The sequence below is a fragment of the Kuraishia capsulata genome, genomic scaffold (assembly GCF_000576695.1).
Source record: "Kuraishia capsulata CBS 1993 genomic scaffold, Kuraishia_capsulata_scaffold_2, whole genome shotgun sequence".
Lineage (NCBI taxonomy): Eukaryota > Fungi > Ascomycota > Pichiomycetes > Pichiales > Pichiaceae > Kuraishia > Kuraishia capsulata.
Genome location: NW_019172951.1, coordinates 595,567 through 611,736, shown reverse-complemented (window position 1 = coordinate 611,736; position 16,170 = coordinate 595,567). Strand labels below are relative to the sequence as shown.

Genomic DNA, 16,170 nt, shown 5'->3' with positions numbered 1-16,170 from the left:
TGGACTGCTTGAACGCTTCGTTTATCAGTTTATGAACTCGCTGCTTATGATTTCGTAACCCATCCTCTCCCTCAAAACTTTCATGTCCGACTGAGAAAACGTCAATGGTTTCCCTCTAGACAGATACTCGCCAACAGTACAGGTGAACACACCACAATCAAACCCATTTTGCTGCTGTGGAGTCTTCATGTTGAACCCTTTCCAACTGTGGTAGTCTGCGCTTGCAGACCCATGAATTCTGGTGGATTCGTCAACCATATAACCAGCCAAGTTATTGAAAACACTTGGATTGGAAGCTCCCAGTGAGTCGTAGTACTCATAACACTGTTTCTTGTTGTTTATCACTGCCAAAGTCCAGTGCGAAGTGCCCACATTGACAGGGACAAAGACGTAGTCTAGATCAGTGACATCGACCTTCTTCTTCTTGGCCCAACGAGCAACAGATGTATATCCACGGCTAGCCAGAGTGGTGTAAAAATGAGTGGTAAAGGCAAACATCTTTGGCAGGGGACGTGTTTCTTGGCTGGAACGTGATCTGTCCACCATCATGGCAAAATAGAAATCCATAATAGTGTCGTTTAACCACCTACCATTCCTCAATCTTAAGAAGTCCACCACTTTTACCGTAACACCGAAGTTCTTAGAAACAACAGTATTCTCGTCCCGGCTTGTCCAAAAACGATTCACCATTTGCAAGCGATCTGCTGGAAGGGGTTTCACCACTGAAGACTCCTTCAACCTGGCAAGATTCACAAGCTCTTGTCTCTTCTTCTTCTGCTCCATTACAGCCTGATAGGCCTTAAACTCCTCCTCAAAGTTGATCACATCTGGTTCCTTCCGAGACACCCCGGTGATCATCCAATCGTCACCATGATACGTAGTAGGCTCCTCTTTTTTGAGAGGGGAATCTGGCAACATACTTCTCAGTCTCTTTGAAAACTCTGAGAACTTGTTGATAGAGGTTTCAGAACCTTGTTTGTAATTTTTTTCTTTGAAATCGGCGACTCCTCTCAGATCTACCTCAAACAAGCCATCCTTATTGAACACCTTCTTGAAGTAGTCCGCTTCGATATCCGGTTCTCCTTGGGAGACAAACTTGGAAGGGAAGAATCTACTTCCATACTCTGATTTTCTTACGGGAGCCTTGGGTTCGGTCTTCTGATCCCAAACAAACGAGGATACCACCATACTGTCATTGGCATCATCGTACAGATATCCATCGGAAGGACGAGAGAAGGAATGGCGGTCAAAAATATTGGACCTATCAAGAGTCTGATCAACTCTGGGTTGCTGTTCCACTATATCGTATAGCTCAGTATTCTTAGCCACCACTGGAGAGGAGCTTGCTGCTGAGACGAGCCGGCTCAAGAGTGAAACTTTCCTCGGAAAAGATCCTGGTACCTGTGCACCCGACGAACTACCAGCTCCCAATTCAGGCTCCTCCTCTTTGTCTTCAGTACTTCTGCCTAGGACAGAGTCCTTCAGAGCAAACAGGACAACCACCAAAAACCTCAGTATCAACCATAGAATTTTCAGAGTCTGGTTCCCTATGGTTAAGGATGCATCAATGACCCGTTTGTCAAGTGTATAAACAGAGCTATCATCTTCGAAATATTGCTCATCAGGCAGAATGTATGTATCGTCGACATTCTGAAATAACGGGGACGATCCTGACGGTATACGACGTGGAGGTACATAACTGGATCTGTTATTGCTCACCGTCCGTCTCGCCAAGAACCTCTGAAATTGTAATAGTCCTTTGTTGATATAAGCTGAAGGACTATCCTGCTGGAAGTTTTCAGTTTTCTTCTCTGCAGAGCTTTTAGGAGTTGACGAATCAACATATCCGTCGTCAGCAAGAAACGGCACTGAACCGTCTTTGTTGAACCTCGTCTGAGGCGGAAAGCTCTGCTGTGACGAACCACGGGCAAACCCAGTGAAATCCACAAACTTTGTGTCAGACTTGCGTTGAACCCCATAAGCGCCGCTATATGGATTCACCTCTCGTTTTCTGATATGAATGCTATTGCCATTCAGTTCTGCCTTTGCATCGCTGCTACTCCTCCATTGAGATGTCATCTTTCGGCACAGAGACTTGCTCCTGAAGAATAAGAATCACGTCGAAAAAAACACAGTATTAGAGGAGAAATAAAGATCTAGAATTGGTCACACCGACTAATCAGGCAAGGATCTCACTGTAAAACATACAAATCAGAAGCTTTTGACTTATCACTTTACAAGTGTGCGAAAAAAACACAAACACATGTAGTGTGAGTGTGTACTAACCGTGGTCACGCCGCACAAATCCTAAATTTTTGATGAAGTTTGATTAAAAGAAACATAAAAGAGGTTCAAACTTGTGTCAAAGTGACAATAGTTTGATTATAGTTCAACGCAATAGTTCTGAACACTAACTTTCTCCCTCGTTCTTCTTGCCTCGTAGTTTTGACGATTATGGCGACTCTAGCGTGTTCCAACAGAACAGGTTTGGTTCTTATTGTGAAAGCTCGTTACTAAGGGCGAGTGGCTGATTATGAGACACTCAACGAAGAGCTGTTTGTATTTTATCAATTGGTGTTGTAATTTATCTGTGAAACTCTTACACTCGTGCACATATGAACTCACCTAAAATGTGTTATGCATAATTCAATGCTTTCCAATTGCATGAAAATTGACAGTGAGTTACCCAAATAAATAAGACTATCTCAAAAGTTCACCAAGTGGGTTTTTTAGAAAATTAAATAGAAATTGAAGTAAAAGGTTGAGCTCGTGAAAATAGTTTCATCTGCATATCAATCCGGAATCGGGATAACCTGCAACAAAAACGGTCGTTGGGTAGGATCTTTGGCCGAGTGGTCTAAGGCGTCCGACTCAAGATCGGATCTCGAAAGAGGCAGGAGTTCGAACCTCCTAGGATCCATTATATCTTCCCAACAATTTTTTTTTTTGATTTTTTTTCGTAATGTAGTATTTCAGGCTCTTTATTATTATTAACAGGTCTTACTTAGACAGAGCCTTTATCTGCCCTTCGCAATTTTGGATAATGGTGGTGCTGGCTTCAATCTTATCACCAAGGTATTGCAGTCGCTTCTTGAAAAGTTTTGGCTCGACATCCTTAAATTTCTCAAGCTCAGCTTCAAACTTTGCAATCTTTGAAGTCTCAGCATTGATGAGAGAAGTCAGATAATCCGTTTCGAGATTGGAGAATACCCTTTTATTTTCCACCATACTCTTAAAACTTTCCCTGTAGATGGGCTTGGCAGGTTTGATCTCTTTCACGAGACCAGTCTCTCTGACAATGGAGATTAACTCGTCTTTTTCCATCGAATTGAGGATCTCGTATGGATTCGCCTTGAAAAGTGGGTGGAGTGCAATTTTGTCCCACGGAATCGACTTTTCAGAGGCCAGAATCTTGATTAGGAACCAAGCTTGAGAAGAGTTCCACACATAACTGTCCTTCTTCGCCGTGAATACTTGCGACAATTGCTCGGCAGTTTGATCCACCATTCCAGCCAGAGCCTCCTTGGGCTGTTCACCACTCTTCAACCTCCTGACAAACATTTGCAGATCAAGCATACGTCCACCAAATGGAGCAATCGCTTCGGTCAAGTCTTTCTCGTAGCTCGTAGTGACATCCCCACCAATTTGGTTTGAAACGTACTGAATAGCAGAGCTCTCTGAAGCGTCTGCCAAAACGCACCTTTTGAAGACTTGTGATGGAAGAGCATCCGACAAAGTTTGAAGACTGCCTACATCGTCAGTGATGAAGATAACGTGGGCAACGTTCATGGATATGAGATTTGCAGCCCATTCTGAGATCTCTCTGTAAATGAACGAATTAGGGTCGTGGGACCGTCTCGAAGACTGGAACCTGTCGATAACTATCACTGGTTTGACATTGGGGTTCTGCCTTAAATAGTCATCCTCCTTGACTAGTGGGTGGTTCGCATCGTCTCCTCCACAATCCAGTTTGCCATAATCCTCCAAGGCTATATCTCTGACTGCATTGGCCGCAACGTTAAGAATGTTCTTGACTTGAGACTCTTTGCTTTCACTTAGTCCAGACTTTTGGCCTGTCATACCCTGCACTGCTAAATCCACAAAAGAAGATACCGAGTTCAACCATGAGAATATCGGAAAGTACCCAATCTCCTGAGCAAACGTCTTCAAAAACTTGCCCTCAGATCGAGGTTTGATCAACTTTTCGCAATCGATAACCAAAGTGTTGGGACGGCCATTGAGCACATGTTGATCGATCATACTCTTCTTACCAGAACCGCGAGGTCCTTGAAGCACGATAAACGTATCAACGTTCTCTTCAAGCCAAATCTTCATCTGTTTTGCCTTTTCCAGTCTCTCCGACCATAAGCCTGTGATTGAAACCTCGTTGGCACCTTGAGTTGCCAATGGTTGCCAGATCAAGCTCTTCATAGAGTTTGTAGTTGATTGAAATAAGTCGAATAGCGGCTTTGTCCAGCCGTTTTTAGACAACGAATACTTCTGAGAGATCTTCTCCCGGATAAAGAAGTTTCTGATAGGGTCAAAAATCAGAACAGCCACAGTAGCGAGAATACCGATGATCACAGGAATGGCTATTCTGGGGTGTCCAGAGATATAGCTGGATAAAGAGGCTCTCTCCTTGCGGGGTTCGTACTGGATATGGATTGTGGTACCATCAACAGTCAGACCCGTGACACAATGCCTGGCAGTAATTGCAGACCTTGTCTGCCTAAATGTGACATAAGCTGATAACGGAACTTCCTTTGAGTCAGGTGCAGGGGGTTGGATATCCTCAATTATACCATAACGACGAAACAACAGATACATGTTCTCCTGGGTGAGCTGGGGACCATTGAATGACACCTTTATCTTTGAAGTAGCAAACCTTCGAAGATCTTCAATCCATGGAATTCCTTTCACCGGGAAGCATCTATTATGGGTGAGCATATGGAGCAGCCCGTTTCCAGAAAGACTGGCAACATTGCTGGTGATCTTCTTGTTGAACTCAGCAAGAGTGTATTGCTCGGGGACCCGAAACTTCACAAATGCTCCACCATCTCTGTTGATCAGGGTGAAACTGGTCATTTCCAAGTCGGATAAAACACCATCTTTACCGCAAGCCAATTCCAAAGTTCTTTTCTTCAGTGATTCTTCACTTGTCGCGGTAAACAACCTCACGAAATATTGCCTCAAATCCCAATTGGACGTACGCACGGGCAGTAGCTTGTCAAAAAACAGCAAAGTCTCCTCATTCTTCTTTTGAATCACACCTGTGCTTTCAACACCTTCATCTTCTCCCACATCTTCTTCTTCTATGATTCCGTCTTGATGTAAGAACCTTCTTGCAGCAAGCCTGGGAGCCAAAGTGCCATTGGCCGAGCGAATCGAGAGTCTGCCATTGCCTGCCAATAAAATGCCAGGGTGCAAACCAAGCAGCCTAAGCCCGGAGTTCAACTTCATCAGGGCTGATAAGTCAACTGGAATAAGGCACTCTGTTGTTTGGATGGAGTACAAGAACCTGGGGCAAACCAGATTTAGGTCGCCGCCCCATAGAACTGCGATGGGGCAGATTCCTTTATTTGGCCATGCACACTACACCTACAATGCATATCAGACTTTTAGCTCCACATTCCTATTAAATCAATAAATTAAACCTTGAAAATGGCTTCGTAATGGTTTATCATATCCTCGCAAACGAAACTCATCACTCCAAAGTATTGCCTGGTTATGTCTGGGCCAGAGCCCTCAGTGAAGGTAGCACCTAAAATCGTCGCGAGATTCGAGGCATTCATCTTGCTGAACTCCTTGTACTCGTCCACTTTTCTCAGATGACTGATAAGTCGCTTCAAAAACTGGTAGTTATGGAAAGGAAGAGACTCAAGGATTCGTGTGTAGGAGAAACACTTCTCGTCGACATCAGATATGCGCTTTCTCGCTTCGGCAAACCGAACCACCAGTTCATCAGGAACAAGTGGATCTGGAAGCTCCCTCAAAAATACTTTGATACATGCGGCAGCGTTGTTGATATCCAATACCAGATGATTCTCCATGCTCAGGTCACCATGGGCATCAATCTCAGCCTTGATAGAGTTCAATACCGTCAGCGAAGCACTCTTCCTATAGATACCAACCTCCTCCAAACCCCTCATCTCTATCTCTGTCATGAGCTTCTCCAGAACAAGTGGAACTAGAGATCCTTCTCTCACGCAAATGTACTCCAGCGGGACTCCAAAAACTTGTGTTGGAGGGGCATGTGCAACCAAGGCTTTGGAGAAAAACCAGTGCTTAGCAGAATAGCTGCTCTTGGTGATCCAGTCTTCTCTGTCCTTCTCATCAATTGCTTGGAACAGATAAGTGATATCGGAATTAGCACTGGTAATCTTGAATGACGAGGGAATATGGTACACCGGGAACACAAGATGGTTCTTCAGACATACATGGAGGAAAGGCTTTTGCTTGATATCAGAAAAGTCCGCAGCATCAGGAAGCTCGTCTATTGTGACGACTTGTTCGGGGTTCGTAGACCCAAACGTAAAAGGCTTTGCAGCACGACTAATGAGCCCCGAAAACCTAAACTTGTTGTTGGTTGGAGTTGAAACTGTGCTCTTCTTTCTCAGCGTACTGGCAAGAGTTGTTGAAGATGAAATTTGAGGAGTTACCTTCGCTGGCCTGACCGGCCTATAAGTGCTCATTTGACGTCCAAGGCGGTCTTTTTCGACTTCTTGCTTGCTCAAAAATACCTTCTTCGCATGCTCTCTTGAAAGAATCTTCAGCTCTTCATCCAGCAATGTTCCAAACAATCTGATATATTTATATGCCCCCTCCTTGATGTACTCCTTCGACTCTCGGGAAGCAGCCTCAACTAACAATTTTTTGCCATATCCCTCGGGGTTCAATCCGAAAACAAACGAAAAGTCAACAGTATCATCCGAATAGTCTCTATTTTGCAGTGCAACCATATCAACGATATTGGACACACAATTATATGCAAATCTCCTCTTGTCAAAGTTGATGAGATTCGTATTCTCCACTGACATATTAGGTATGTAATATGCAATCTCAACCAGCCTCTCCAATAGCCAACCAGGACATGCCGTCAGTGTGGATCCACTAGTGAATTCTGTAGGGATTTCAGCCGGCAAAAGATCTTGCAGTGATCCAACCGCAGTTAGATATTCTCCTCCATTGAACGATTCCGCGGCTGCGACCCATGAATGCGCAAACAGCCTAGACTCGGGGCTTATGATGGTGTTAACGATCACAGATTCCAGGAGTGAAGGGACATGTGGAGATACGCCAATCTCTTGAGCATCCTCGGGGTCGAAGAGATCCAGTACCTTCATTCTGGATCTGGTTACCGTCAACATTAACAATGCTGCCCTCATTCTCTTTACTCTTTCATCTCTAGTGATATTGGGGTCACACAATTGCAGACTAAAATATGTCTTCAGCTTCGAGTAGAGGTCAATAATTGACCTCACAGACGAAGGCAGAACGTTCAAGACTTTGACTCTGTCTGCACCTTTGATCGCCACCAACGAGGATATCCAAGAAAATACGTTCGATATGGCCAGTTCATCCTCTGGAACTTTAAGCTTCTGCATTTGATACTGAGATAGACCGGTCAGGGAGTAGGTTGCCTGCATCTCCAAAGCATCAAATGTATCCAGCCAATCATTTGTGGACGCTTGAATGAACACTTCATGAATAATTGAGTCAATGCTTGAGATGAACCCTTTGATTTTCGAACTATTGTCAGACAGTAGAGCATCCAACGGCACAATAGAAGAGCTCTCAGGAAACTGGGGTATGGCAACGGAGGGAAGAAGCGGTTTGTAGGACTGCCTGATATATGAGCGCCTTAGCTTCTTATAGAGCAATAGTATCTTCTCGTGATACAGTTCAACTTGAACAGAATCCTCACTTTTACCTCCGCTTTGATCCAAGAAATTTCTCGACGAAAGCACAGCTTCATGATCGATGATTCTCAAAACCTCTGTGAAGATCCTCTTCGCCTCCAAGTCACTTGCAAAGTGGTCAAAATGGTCTCTCACTAAAATCAGCAAGGCCTCCAAAACACCGATTCTAATTTGCAAGGTGTACTTCTGAATGATCACATCCGACTTGGCGTCTCTTTTAGACTGCCATTGAGGATAGCCACTCATTTTGAACGCTCCTGAGATACTCTTTCTCAGAGATATCGATTGAGCAGCAGACTGGGCACCCACAAAACGCGCCATCAGTCCTTTGAGAAGAGACGATGTAGAACAAAACCCACGATATGTGGCAAAGAATGTCACTGTATATACACCATTGTCCATGCGCAAGTTCACCACATTAGAAACAACGTCTGAGCTCAAATATGGTATGACATCGTCTTTCTTGATTTCTGCCGCAAATATCGAAGATGTCAAAACTAGAAGATCTATCAGACGATCCAATGTGGCAGACTTTGTCAAAATCTCCACAGAGTGAGGCTCCGCTTGACGTTTGCTGGATGTCAGATTGAGCATACCAATGTCATCCAAATTCAACCCACTGGAAGAGTAACTACTGAATCTCTTCGTATTGATGGACTCAGTAAAGAGGATACTAGAAGGGCGGGACCTGGACCTCATAGTTGACAGGGAGTCACGTTTAGACGTGCCATCAACGCCTTCCAGTCCTCTCACATGCGTTGTTCCGCTACGTAAGTTTTCGCGCTCATTCTCCTTCTCATTGTCCTGGAGGTCATTGAGAGCCTCCGCGTCTGACATGGTCTTGAAAACGATTTCGTCGCCAACATGGAAGTCAGAGGATCCAATGTTGAAAAGATCTCTTATGCTTTTCAGGAATTGGGTCCTTCCAAGATAACCTGCAGCTGGAGCAAGCACATCCTTATTCTCGTCGGACTTGACAACGTTTGACTGGTTCGACAGAGAGTTGTCATAAACGGCAATACTCTTTGAATTTTCGTTTCCACCTATGGCACCTATCAATGCACTCTGGTCATATATCTGGTACTTATCCAACGGGGAAGGGAAGATCACTGAGGCGTAGGAACCAAGAAACAAAGGACTTCTCGAGGTATTATGGAACTCGTGGAACTGACCTGCAAATGATGGCTCAACTTGTAAAGATAAAGTCATCACTCTTTCGATGTTGGAAGGCTCTTTGGAAGAGTGAAGCTTCAGCATTGCTTTGAGCTGTTTCACAATTGCTGGAGATTCAGGTTCAATAATCACTCTTAAAGGCTCAGAATTGGATATGCTAGCCCAATATTCCTCCCATTTCTGGAAAGAAACATCAAGCCTTCTTCGCCGTTTCTCACATTGTTGAACCGACACCGGTGAAGCCTTCTTGATCAACAGATCACCAAAATGTGGAATCACGCTCTCCTTAGGGTAGGATGTTCCCATGCCTTGAGGAACAATCACATGATAGGTGGATCTATGGCTATGAGCGTTGATAAGAGAACGGCGGTCTAGTTCGGAAACAACAGGAGACCAGTTTGCTGATAGGTCGTCGATAATGTTGGCGTCAACCAAAGCCCACGTTTCTTTCAATCGCAAGACCGGAAGAGAACATACAGCTGTGGCAATAGCCAGCCAACCCACCATATCACCAATACTGTCTAATGCCGAGGCAACTTCGATCCATCTGGTGAGTATCTTTGCTCTCTTCGCAGCCGATTTACTATACACCACATCAACAAAAAGATGCTGCGTAAGTAACTCACTAACGTAATGAATGTCCTTGTCAAAGCTGAAAACTAGAGGGTTCTTGCGATGGTAAGGATGATTCTCATTGTTCGATTCCATCAAAAGCGAGGGGTCTGACTGCGGGCTCCATGTGTTTCGGTATTCAAGATGTATGGATCGTATCGAATGCGCCATCAAGACCGGATCGCAACCCATGAAGTAGTCACCACTAAACGCGTTAACAGATTCTGTAAGAGGCCCATCACTGAGCCGTAACAGCTGCTGCTGCTTGCGATGTATCGATTTTTTGAGTTCATCGCTATTTTGGTGAGAGTCGATTGATAACATCAGGTCCCAAATGGCCTTGAATATGGCATCTTCAAGTAAGGCACCTGAGAACGTGTCTCTGATGTATGTCACCACAAGCATCAACCGTCTGGCCAGAATAGCGGCATTCTCGGTTGATGTGATCACCTGTCTGACGTCTTCGTCCATCAGAGTGCGATTGTCATCTCTGGGTTTGCTCTTCGTGAAAGTGTCCGAATAGACCACGAAATACTTGATGGCGAGGAGTATGTCATCAAATAATGGCAATATTCCCAATAAGTTCTTACTCAAAAGGTCGGCGTCGCCATCTTCGGATTCACTCTCATAGGTGTTGAATAATATGGAGTGGCACAACCCTTCCAAGGTAGAGTTGAGAATTGTCCCTGTCCGACTGTCAAATGTCACATCAGGATGAGGAAAACCCGAACTAAAATAAGTCAGGAAAACAGAACTGGCTTCCGAGTTCAAAGATATCGACACGCTCTTGTTAGTCGAAGGAGAACGGTTGGATCGACTTTGCATGTTCAGCGTAGTGAGACTGCTCCCATCCACAGAAAGACTGTCAGAGGATACGGCATGATTCAAAAGGGGCTCAGAATCCTCGACCACGCTACGTTCTGAGGCGTTGTTGTCCTTGCGTTCTGAGCTTTCCTTCCCCTTCAAGCCGTTTTCTGAATCCTGATCCCCTGCTCGGGAAAGCTTGAGAGCCTTTATTGAGGCAAGCTCTGGAGGAGGTTTGTACACCGACAAAAAGGATCCCCTAACCTCTGCTCGACAGAGTCTCATGTTATCACCATTTTCATCATTTCCAGATGAAGACCGGTTCAACCAACCGACCTTGATCAAGTCCCCGTCCCATTGAGGCTGCACCAGAGAGTTCAGACTGCCTCTGGAAATCTCGCTTTGATCAGCCAACTTTTCAGTAGATGCTTTATTCCGCTTCAATGAATTTGCAAGATGCGAACTGCTAGATGAAAAAGAAGATGACTTGTAGAATTTGGGGTTTGGCGTGTTGGTGTTGGAACTGAGAGTCGTCCCTCCCAATGAAGTCCCCTTAGTACGTTGATCTAGCGAGCCCAAATCTTTATCTTCATCTTTTTCTTGAATCAGAGATACATTGTCATCCTCTAGATCACCATTGAGCAATTTAAACGGCTGGTCTAACCTGCGACGCGAGTTGTCAGAGCGAACAAAAGAAGCCAGTGATCGCGTTGACGACAACCTGTGTAATGATCTATACTGTGCCGCATCAGAAACTTCTCCGTTTCCAAGATCAGAGGTTTCATCCAATGGTCTTGCTTTATCCTTCCTGGCCCAGATCTTCTTCATTGTTGTCGAAAAAAAACTATATTTGAGTGGTTAGTACCATATCAGCCAGATATCAACACCCGACAGTTTGGGACCTGTCTTTGAGGCGGTCCCGCATTCCGATCCACATACCAGTTTCAAGCTGTTCCTCAATTCGCAATCTATCAGTGAAGCTTCTTTAGCCAATCAGATCCGAATACCGAATCGAAAAGTCAAATTTTAGCCAGTGTTAGCTCCTTTTAATCTTGTCCTCGACAATTCGTTGGCGTTATCCATATGCGGTAAATGGGTTGATGCCTGCGTGAACGCGTTTCGTGTCACGTGAAGGTTTCAGGCCAAAATTTGTGAAAAGTTGATAGAGGTAAAAATAAAGTGTGGGTAAATTGGGAAACCGGATTGAAAATTTACTTAAATTTCACTTCTGAGACGAATAGCTAAGCTAGCAATTATACTATACACATACACCCACTTTCCAATAGTTTAGTAGTCGACAGCCATCTTGGCAAGTTGCAACACAGCGTCCTTGGTCTTGGCTCCTCCAATGAATCCAGCAGCGTGGACGAAAACACAACCCTCGACGTTGGTGAGCTTCGAGAGGGCATCATCTCTCACACCTCTCCAGGGCTCTGGCAGCTTTTTTCTGCTGTCGAAAGATCCAGCGGCAGCTGGAACGGCGGAAATTCTCCAATTTCCAGAGGTGTCCTCGAAAAGCACATAAAGAGCCACTTTCTTCTTCGTTTCTCTTTCAATTGTGAAGAGATGATCCTGCCATGGAACGAACCTGTCCAGGACCAATATTCTACCCTGTGGATCAATGCTGGTGCTCTCAGCAACGGCCTTCTCGACGTACTGTCTGGCTGGTAACCAAGCCTTACCATAGTCGTTCAAGACATTGGTGAAAAACATGCCCATAAATTCGGAAGCCTTTGCAAAAGCAGCATCATAATCAGCATCCTTGGGGTCGTTGATCCAAGATGGGTTCAAGTGCTGCACTACAGAAGCCAATTTGAAGTTCTTCTCCGAAAACAGAGGCTTTGCATCCTTACCATAGGCCGAAATGCCGTTATCGTTGGCATCAATGGCTTCGATGAATTCCTTGTAAATTTTCTCATACAAAAGGTCGATGCTCTCGCTATCTTTCTCAGCGTTGAGCTCCAAGTTGACGGAAATTATCTCCTTACCAAAGTGCTTGTAAATCAACCCAGCAGACGACAGCTTGCTGGAGTACTTGCTGGAGAAAGTCCCTTCAAAGTCTCTCTGATGATGGTCAAAAAACTTGACCTCATCTGAAATACCACCAACATCAACCACAATATCGGATTCTTCCCAGACCTTTGGGTCTCTGGATCTGACTACCGTAGCATCTTTGAACTTTGGTAAAGTCTTAAGCATGTAGACTGCGAGCGACTCGTCTGCATGAAACTGGCCCGAATGTGTGCAAATCTGCAAATGCTTTTGTTCTGTTGACATCTTTGGCTTCTTAGCAACACGCTCTTCTTCTTCAACCATGGAGCTTACTTGGAGAAACGTCTTCTGATTGTAAACGAACAAGCCAGCCTAAATATTTTCATATGCATCTCCATAATGACACACAGTTATTGTGACAGACTGGGGGGAGCTTACCTAACGATGAGCCCTCATTCGTCGAGGCGGCCATTTTTATAATTGTTATTTTCAAAACATCTAAAGTACTGTTAAATTCACCACAGTAGCTATCTAACTAAAAAGATTTTGGTTCATATTCATACGGCAGCAACAGGCGGCTTGTCAGATTTCCTGACAATGGCAGCGACCCTATCACCCATCGAGAGGGCCAGACCCTGTCCCTTAGTACGAATACGGACATGACCCACGATCCTGTCATCAGCAGTCTTTTCGATACACAAGTTGGCCAAAGCGTCTTCTCCGAACGATGATCTTGCGTAGAGATTTGCAGACAAAAATTGACATTCTTCGCCGATCACGGCCCCTGGGGTCAGACAGTTCATGTTCGTGCCCTTCAGCAAAGTGTCCAAGTAGTCTTTCAAAGTAGGCATGTGACAGTATTTGATGGTGATCTTATTTTCCCACTCAAACTCATTCCACAGTTTGCGGAAAGTGGCTTCCGTGCAGTTGGCTGGGTTGATGTAGTCCATGATGTCTACATGGACATCGCTAAGAATGACAATGGTGTTGTCGTTGGCATGGTGTCCCTCGTAGACGATGTTACCAAAGATGACACCGGTGTCAGCCGAGCTGACCTTGATAGTAGTTTGAATTCTGTGGAAACCGTGTGGTCCAATGTTGTGAGTTGTTGGCTTGTCAACCACCTTCAAGTCTCCCAGGGTTGCAAATTCGACGCTCAAATTCTTCAATGTATCGGTAGTCTGGTTGACTAACAACACATCGAGAACAACGTCGAACTGGTGGACCTGGACAAAAGCCTCAGCATAAACAGGATCGGAGAAGCCAGTCAGCTGAGTGATCTTCGTCAGCTTTGATGAAAGGCTAGGTGGCTTGATCGACGAGTTCGCAGCCAATGCCAGATCTTCAGCGACAACATCGGTAGATGTATCCTTCGCAAACTGTCTGAAGACGATAACATCATCGGCCTGTTGAGCAGTTTGTTGAAGATCCAGAGCATCCTTCTCGGCCTTCTTCTTTTCTTCGAGGTCAAGTTGGGCCCTGAATGCTTCTCTAGTATCTTCCAAGAAAGCGGACTCAACGAGCTTCTCGTCCTTCTGCTCTTCTGACAGGAACTTCACGCAAGAGAAAATTCTCTCCGAAGAGTCCTCATCTATTTGTTTCTTGGCCACATTAGACTCGCCAACACGCAGTATCGAAACCATTATCAGCATAGCCTCAGCCTTCAAAGCATTCAATATGTTTGTGTTGCTGGAGGTTTTTGAGAATCTGAGGATGAGCTTGACCAAAGTAGAAGAAAGCACAGCTGCCAAATAGAAGTCTCCTTGGAGAATGAGAGCACGCAATGGTGTCTGTTGGGACGTCTTTGAAGCTGTAGCTGTCACAGTAGAGAGCGCACTTTCTGTGGCGTACGTACCATCCGGCAAGACCACTGGGCCATGATGCCCGTTTTCCTTGGACTCTTCCTCAACTTCCTCGCCATTATTCTGGGCTCTTCTTTCCGAAGCCAAGATTGGTACTTCGCCGATACTCGATCTAATATGACGCCATGCATCTTGGATATCCTTCTCATCGGTACAGTATTCACCAATAATCCAGAGAGAGCCTCTATAAACCTTTCCGCTGGTAACGTTCTTCAAGGAGGCAACCAGACGTTGAACAATCGAGCTTCTCAACTCTGGGTACTTCTCAACAACTTCCTTGACGAATGTGATCACGTCAGTAGCGGCAGTGCTGTTTAATTCACCCATAAACTCAAGCAACAAATCAACCACACCCGCTGCAACCTCAGCAAATTTGATCGCACAAGTGTGAATTGCAGATATGAGTAGTTGACGATATTCGCTGGTCTTTTCTTCGTTGGAGGAGGCTGTCTTTTGCAACTCCTTCTTCAAGAGCTTGACGACATCCTCGACATTGCGGCTGGACACAAGTTCCAGGGTCAAGTCAAGAGCCTTCTTACGTACATCCATGGCCTGAGCGGAGAGAATACGCAATATCTCAAGGCACATATCATCCAACATGCCTGGGTTCTTCTTGTGCAAGTCAGTAACTCTCTCCAACGCGATTAGCTTGACATTGCTGTCAGGTTCCTTGATAGCAAGATCAATGAACTTGGAAGCAGCACTTGTAACAACAGGCTGTGAGTTTGACAAGATAGTCAAGGTAGTAGCAGCCTCATAGATGACAGTGTTGCTCGAGGAGTCCAATAACTCCGAGATGATGTGGAGATATTGGGTGTTCAAATCTGGGGCCTGCAGAGCGTCTTGACGAATGAACTCCATAAAAGCCATCTGCAAAAGTGGATCCAAAGCGGATATCAAGGGAAGGTTATCCTGAATGTAGCGCAGAGCCTGCTCGCGGTCCAATCTTCCGAGACATATGAAAGCGTTGCGCTTGCAGGTAGAGTCTGTCTCAACTGCCAAGAAGCTAGCAATCAACTCGGCAGCATCTGGTATTAAATGCTCTGAAACCTGGTGAATTGCGAACACGGCAAACGCTGCATTCTTCCTGACATAAGCGTGACGGTGCTCCAAACACTGACGACACGATGGGACCAAAGGCTCCAAAAGATCAGGCTCTTTCAGCTTCGACAAGAAACGCAAAGTATTACCACGGATGTATTCGTTTGGGTGCTGCAAATCATGCTGAATAGCATTACAGACAAGAATCATCTCTTGTTTCAACTTTCCATCAGAATCAAGCTTTGGGCACACCTCCCAGTAGAAATAAAGCAGCTTCTTCAGCTCCTTGTTCTTCGAAGGCATGACATAACGGATAACATGCATCAGCAAATCAGGCATTGAATCGCCATTGACCATACTGATAAGAATTTGCTTCATCGCGTCGATTTTGATGTCATCCTTACTCTTTTCCAGCAAGGACTTGAAGTCCTGCTGGGACGGTTTCCCAGCCGTGTTTGGCTGTTTCAATATTGGTTAGTAACGAGCAAATAAGGAGGAACAAGCATTTGCAAAATCATCTGAACATACCTCGGAAATCAAAGTATAGGCAACGTCCGTCATAAGAGGTCTCTTCAATCTGTAACAGTTAGTACGATATTCGATCAATGATCTGAGTCGACACGTAGAGGTCCATACACCAACGTGTTTTCAAACAAAGAAATTAACATACATCCTAAGGCAAGAGAAATCAACAATCAAACACGATTAGTATCCACTTCTTCCTAGCTTTCAAAACGTTTGATACGGAGAATTGATTACGATCCAGT

General features: G+C 44.9%; 5 protein-coding genes across 5 annotated transcripts; all 5 read right to left on the bottom strand.

Annotated features, from left to right (window-relative positions):
• Positions 1 to 24: 24 nt before the first annotated feature.
• On the bottom strand, positions 25 to 2,079 carry KUCA_T00001606001 (uncharacterized protein; the record flags this gene model as incomplete). The annotated part of the gene is made up of 1 exon (XM_022603804.1): positions 25 to 2,079. The coding sequence occupies one exon, from the start codon at positions 2,077 to 2,079 to the stop codon at positions 25 to 27; it is 2,055 nt and encodes a 684-aa protein (XP_022457648.1).
• A 921-nt stretch (positions 2,080 to 3,000) lies between these two features.
• On the bottom strand, positions 3,001 to 5,460 carry KUCA_T00001605001 (uncharacterized protein; the record flags this gene model as incomplete). The annotated part of the gene is made up of 1 exon (XM_022603803.1): positions 3,001 to 5,460. One exon carries the CDS (start codon positions 5,458 to 5,460, stop codon positions 3,001 to 3,003), a length of 2,460 nt encoding a protein of 819 aa, XP_022457647.1.
• A 188-nt stretch (positions 5,461 to 5,648) lies between these two features.
• Positions 5,649 to 11,336, bottom strand: KUCA_T00001604001 (uncharacterized protein; the record flags this gene model as incomplete). The annotated part of the gene is made up of 1 exon (XM_022603802.1): positions 5,649 to 11,336. The coding sequence occupies one exon, from the start codon at positions 11,334 to 11,336 to the stop codon at positions 5,649 to 5,651; it is 5,688 nt and encodes a 1,895-aa protein (XP_022457646.1).
• A 459-nt stretch (positions 11,337 to 11,795) lies between these two features.
• On the bottom strand, positions 11,796 to 12,824 carry KUCA_T00001603001 (uncharacterized protein; the record flags this gene model as incomplete). The annotated part of the gene is made up of 1 exon (XM_022603801.1): positions 11,796 to 12,824. The coding sequence occupies one exon, from the start codon at positions 12,822 to 12,824 to the stop codon at positions 11,796 to 11,798; it is 1,029 nt and encodes a 342-aa protein (XP_022457645.1).
• Positions 12,825 to 13,057: 233 nt separating this feature from the next.
• On the bottom strand, positions 13,058 to 15,964 carry KUCA_T00001602001 (uncharacterized protein; the record flags this gene model as incomplete). Its single annotated transcript, XM_022603800.1, has 2 exons — positions 13,058 to 15,862; positions 15,932 to 15,964. 2 exons carry the CDS (start codon positions 15,962 to 15,964, stop codon positions 13,058 to 13,060), a joined length of 2,838 nt encoding a protein of 945 aa, XP_022457644.1.
• Positions 15,965 to 16,170: the final 206 nt, after the last annotated feature.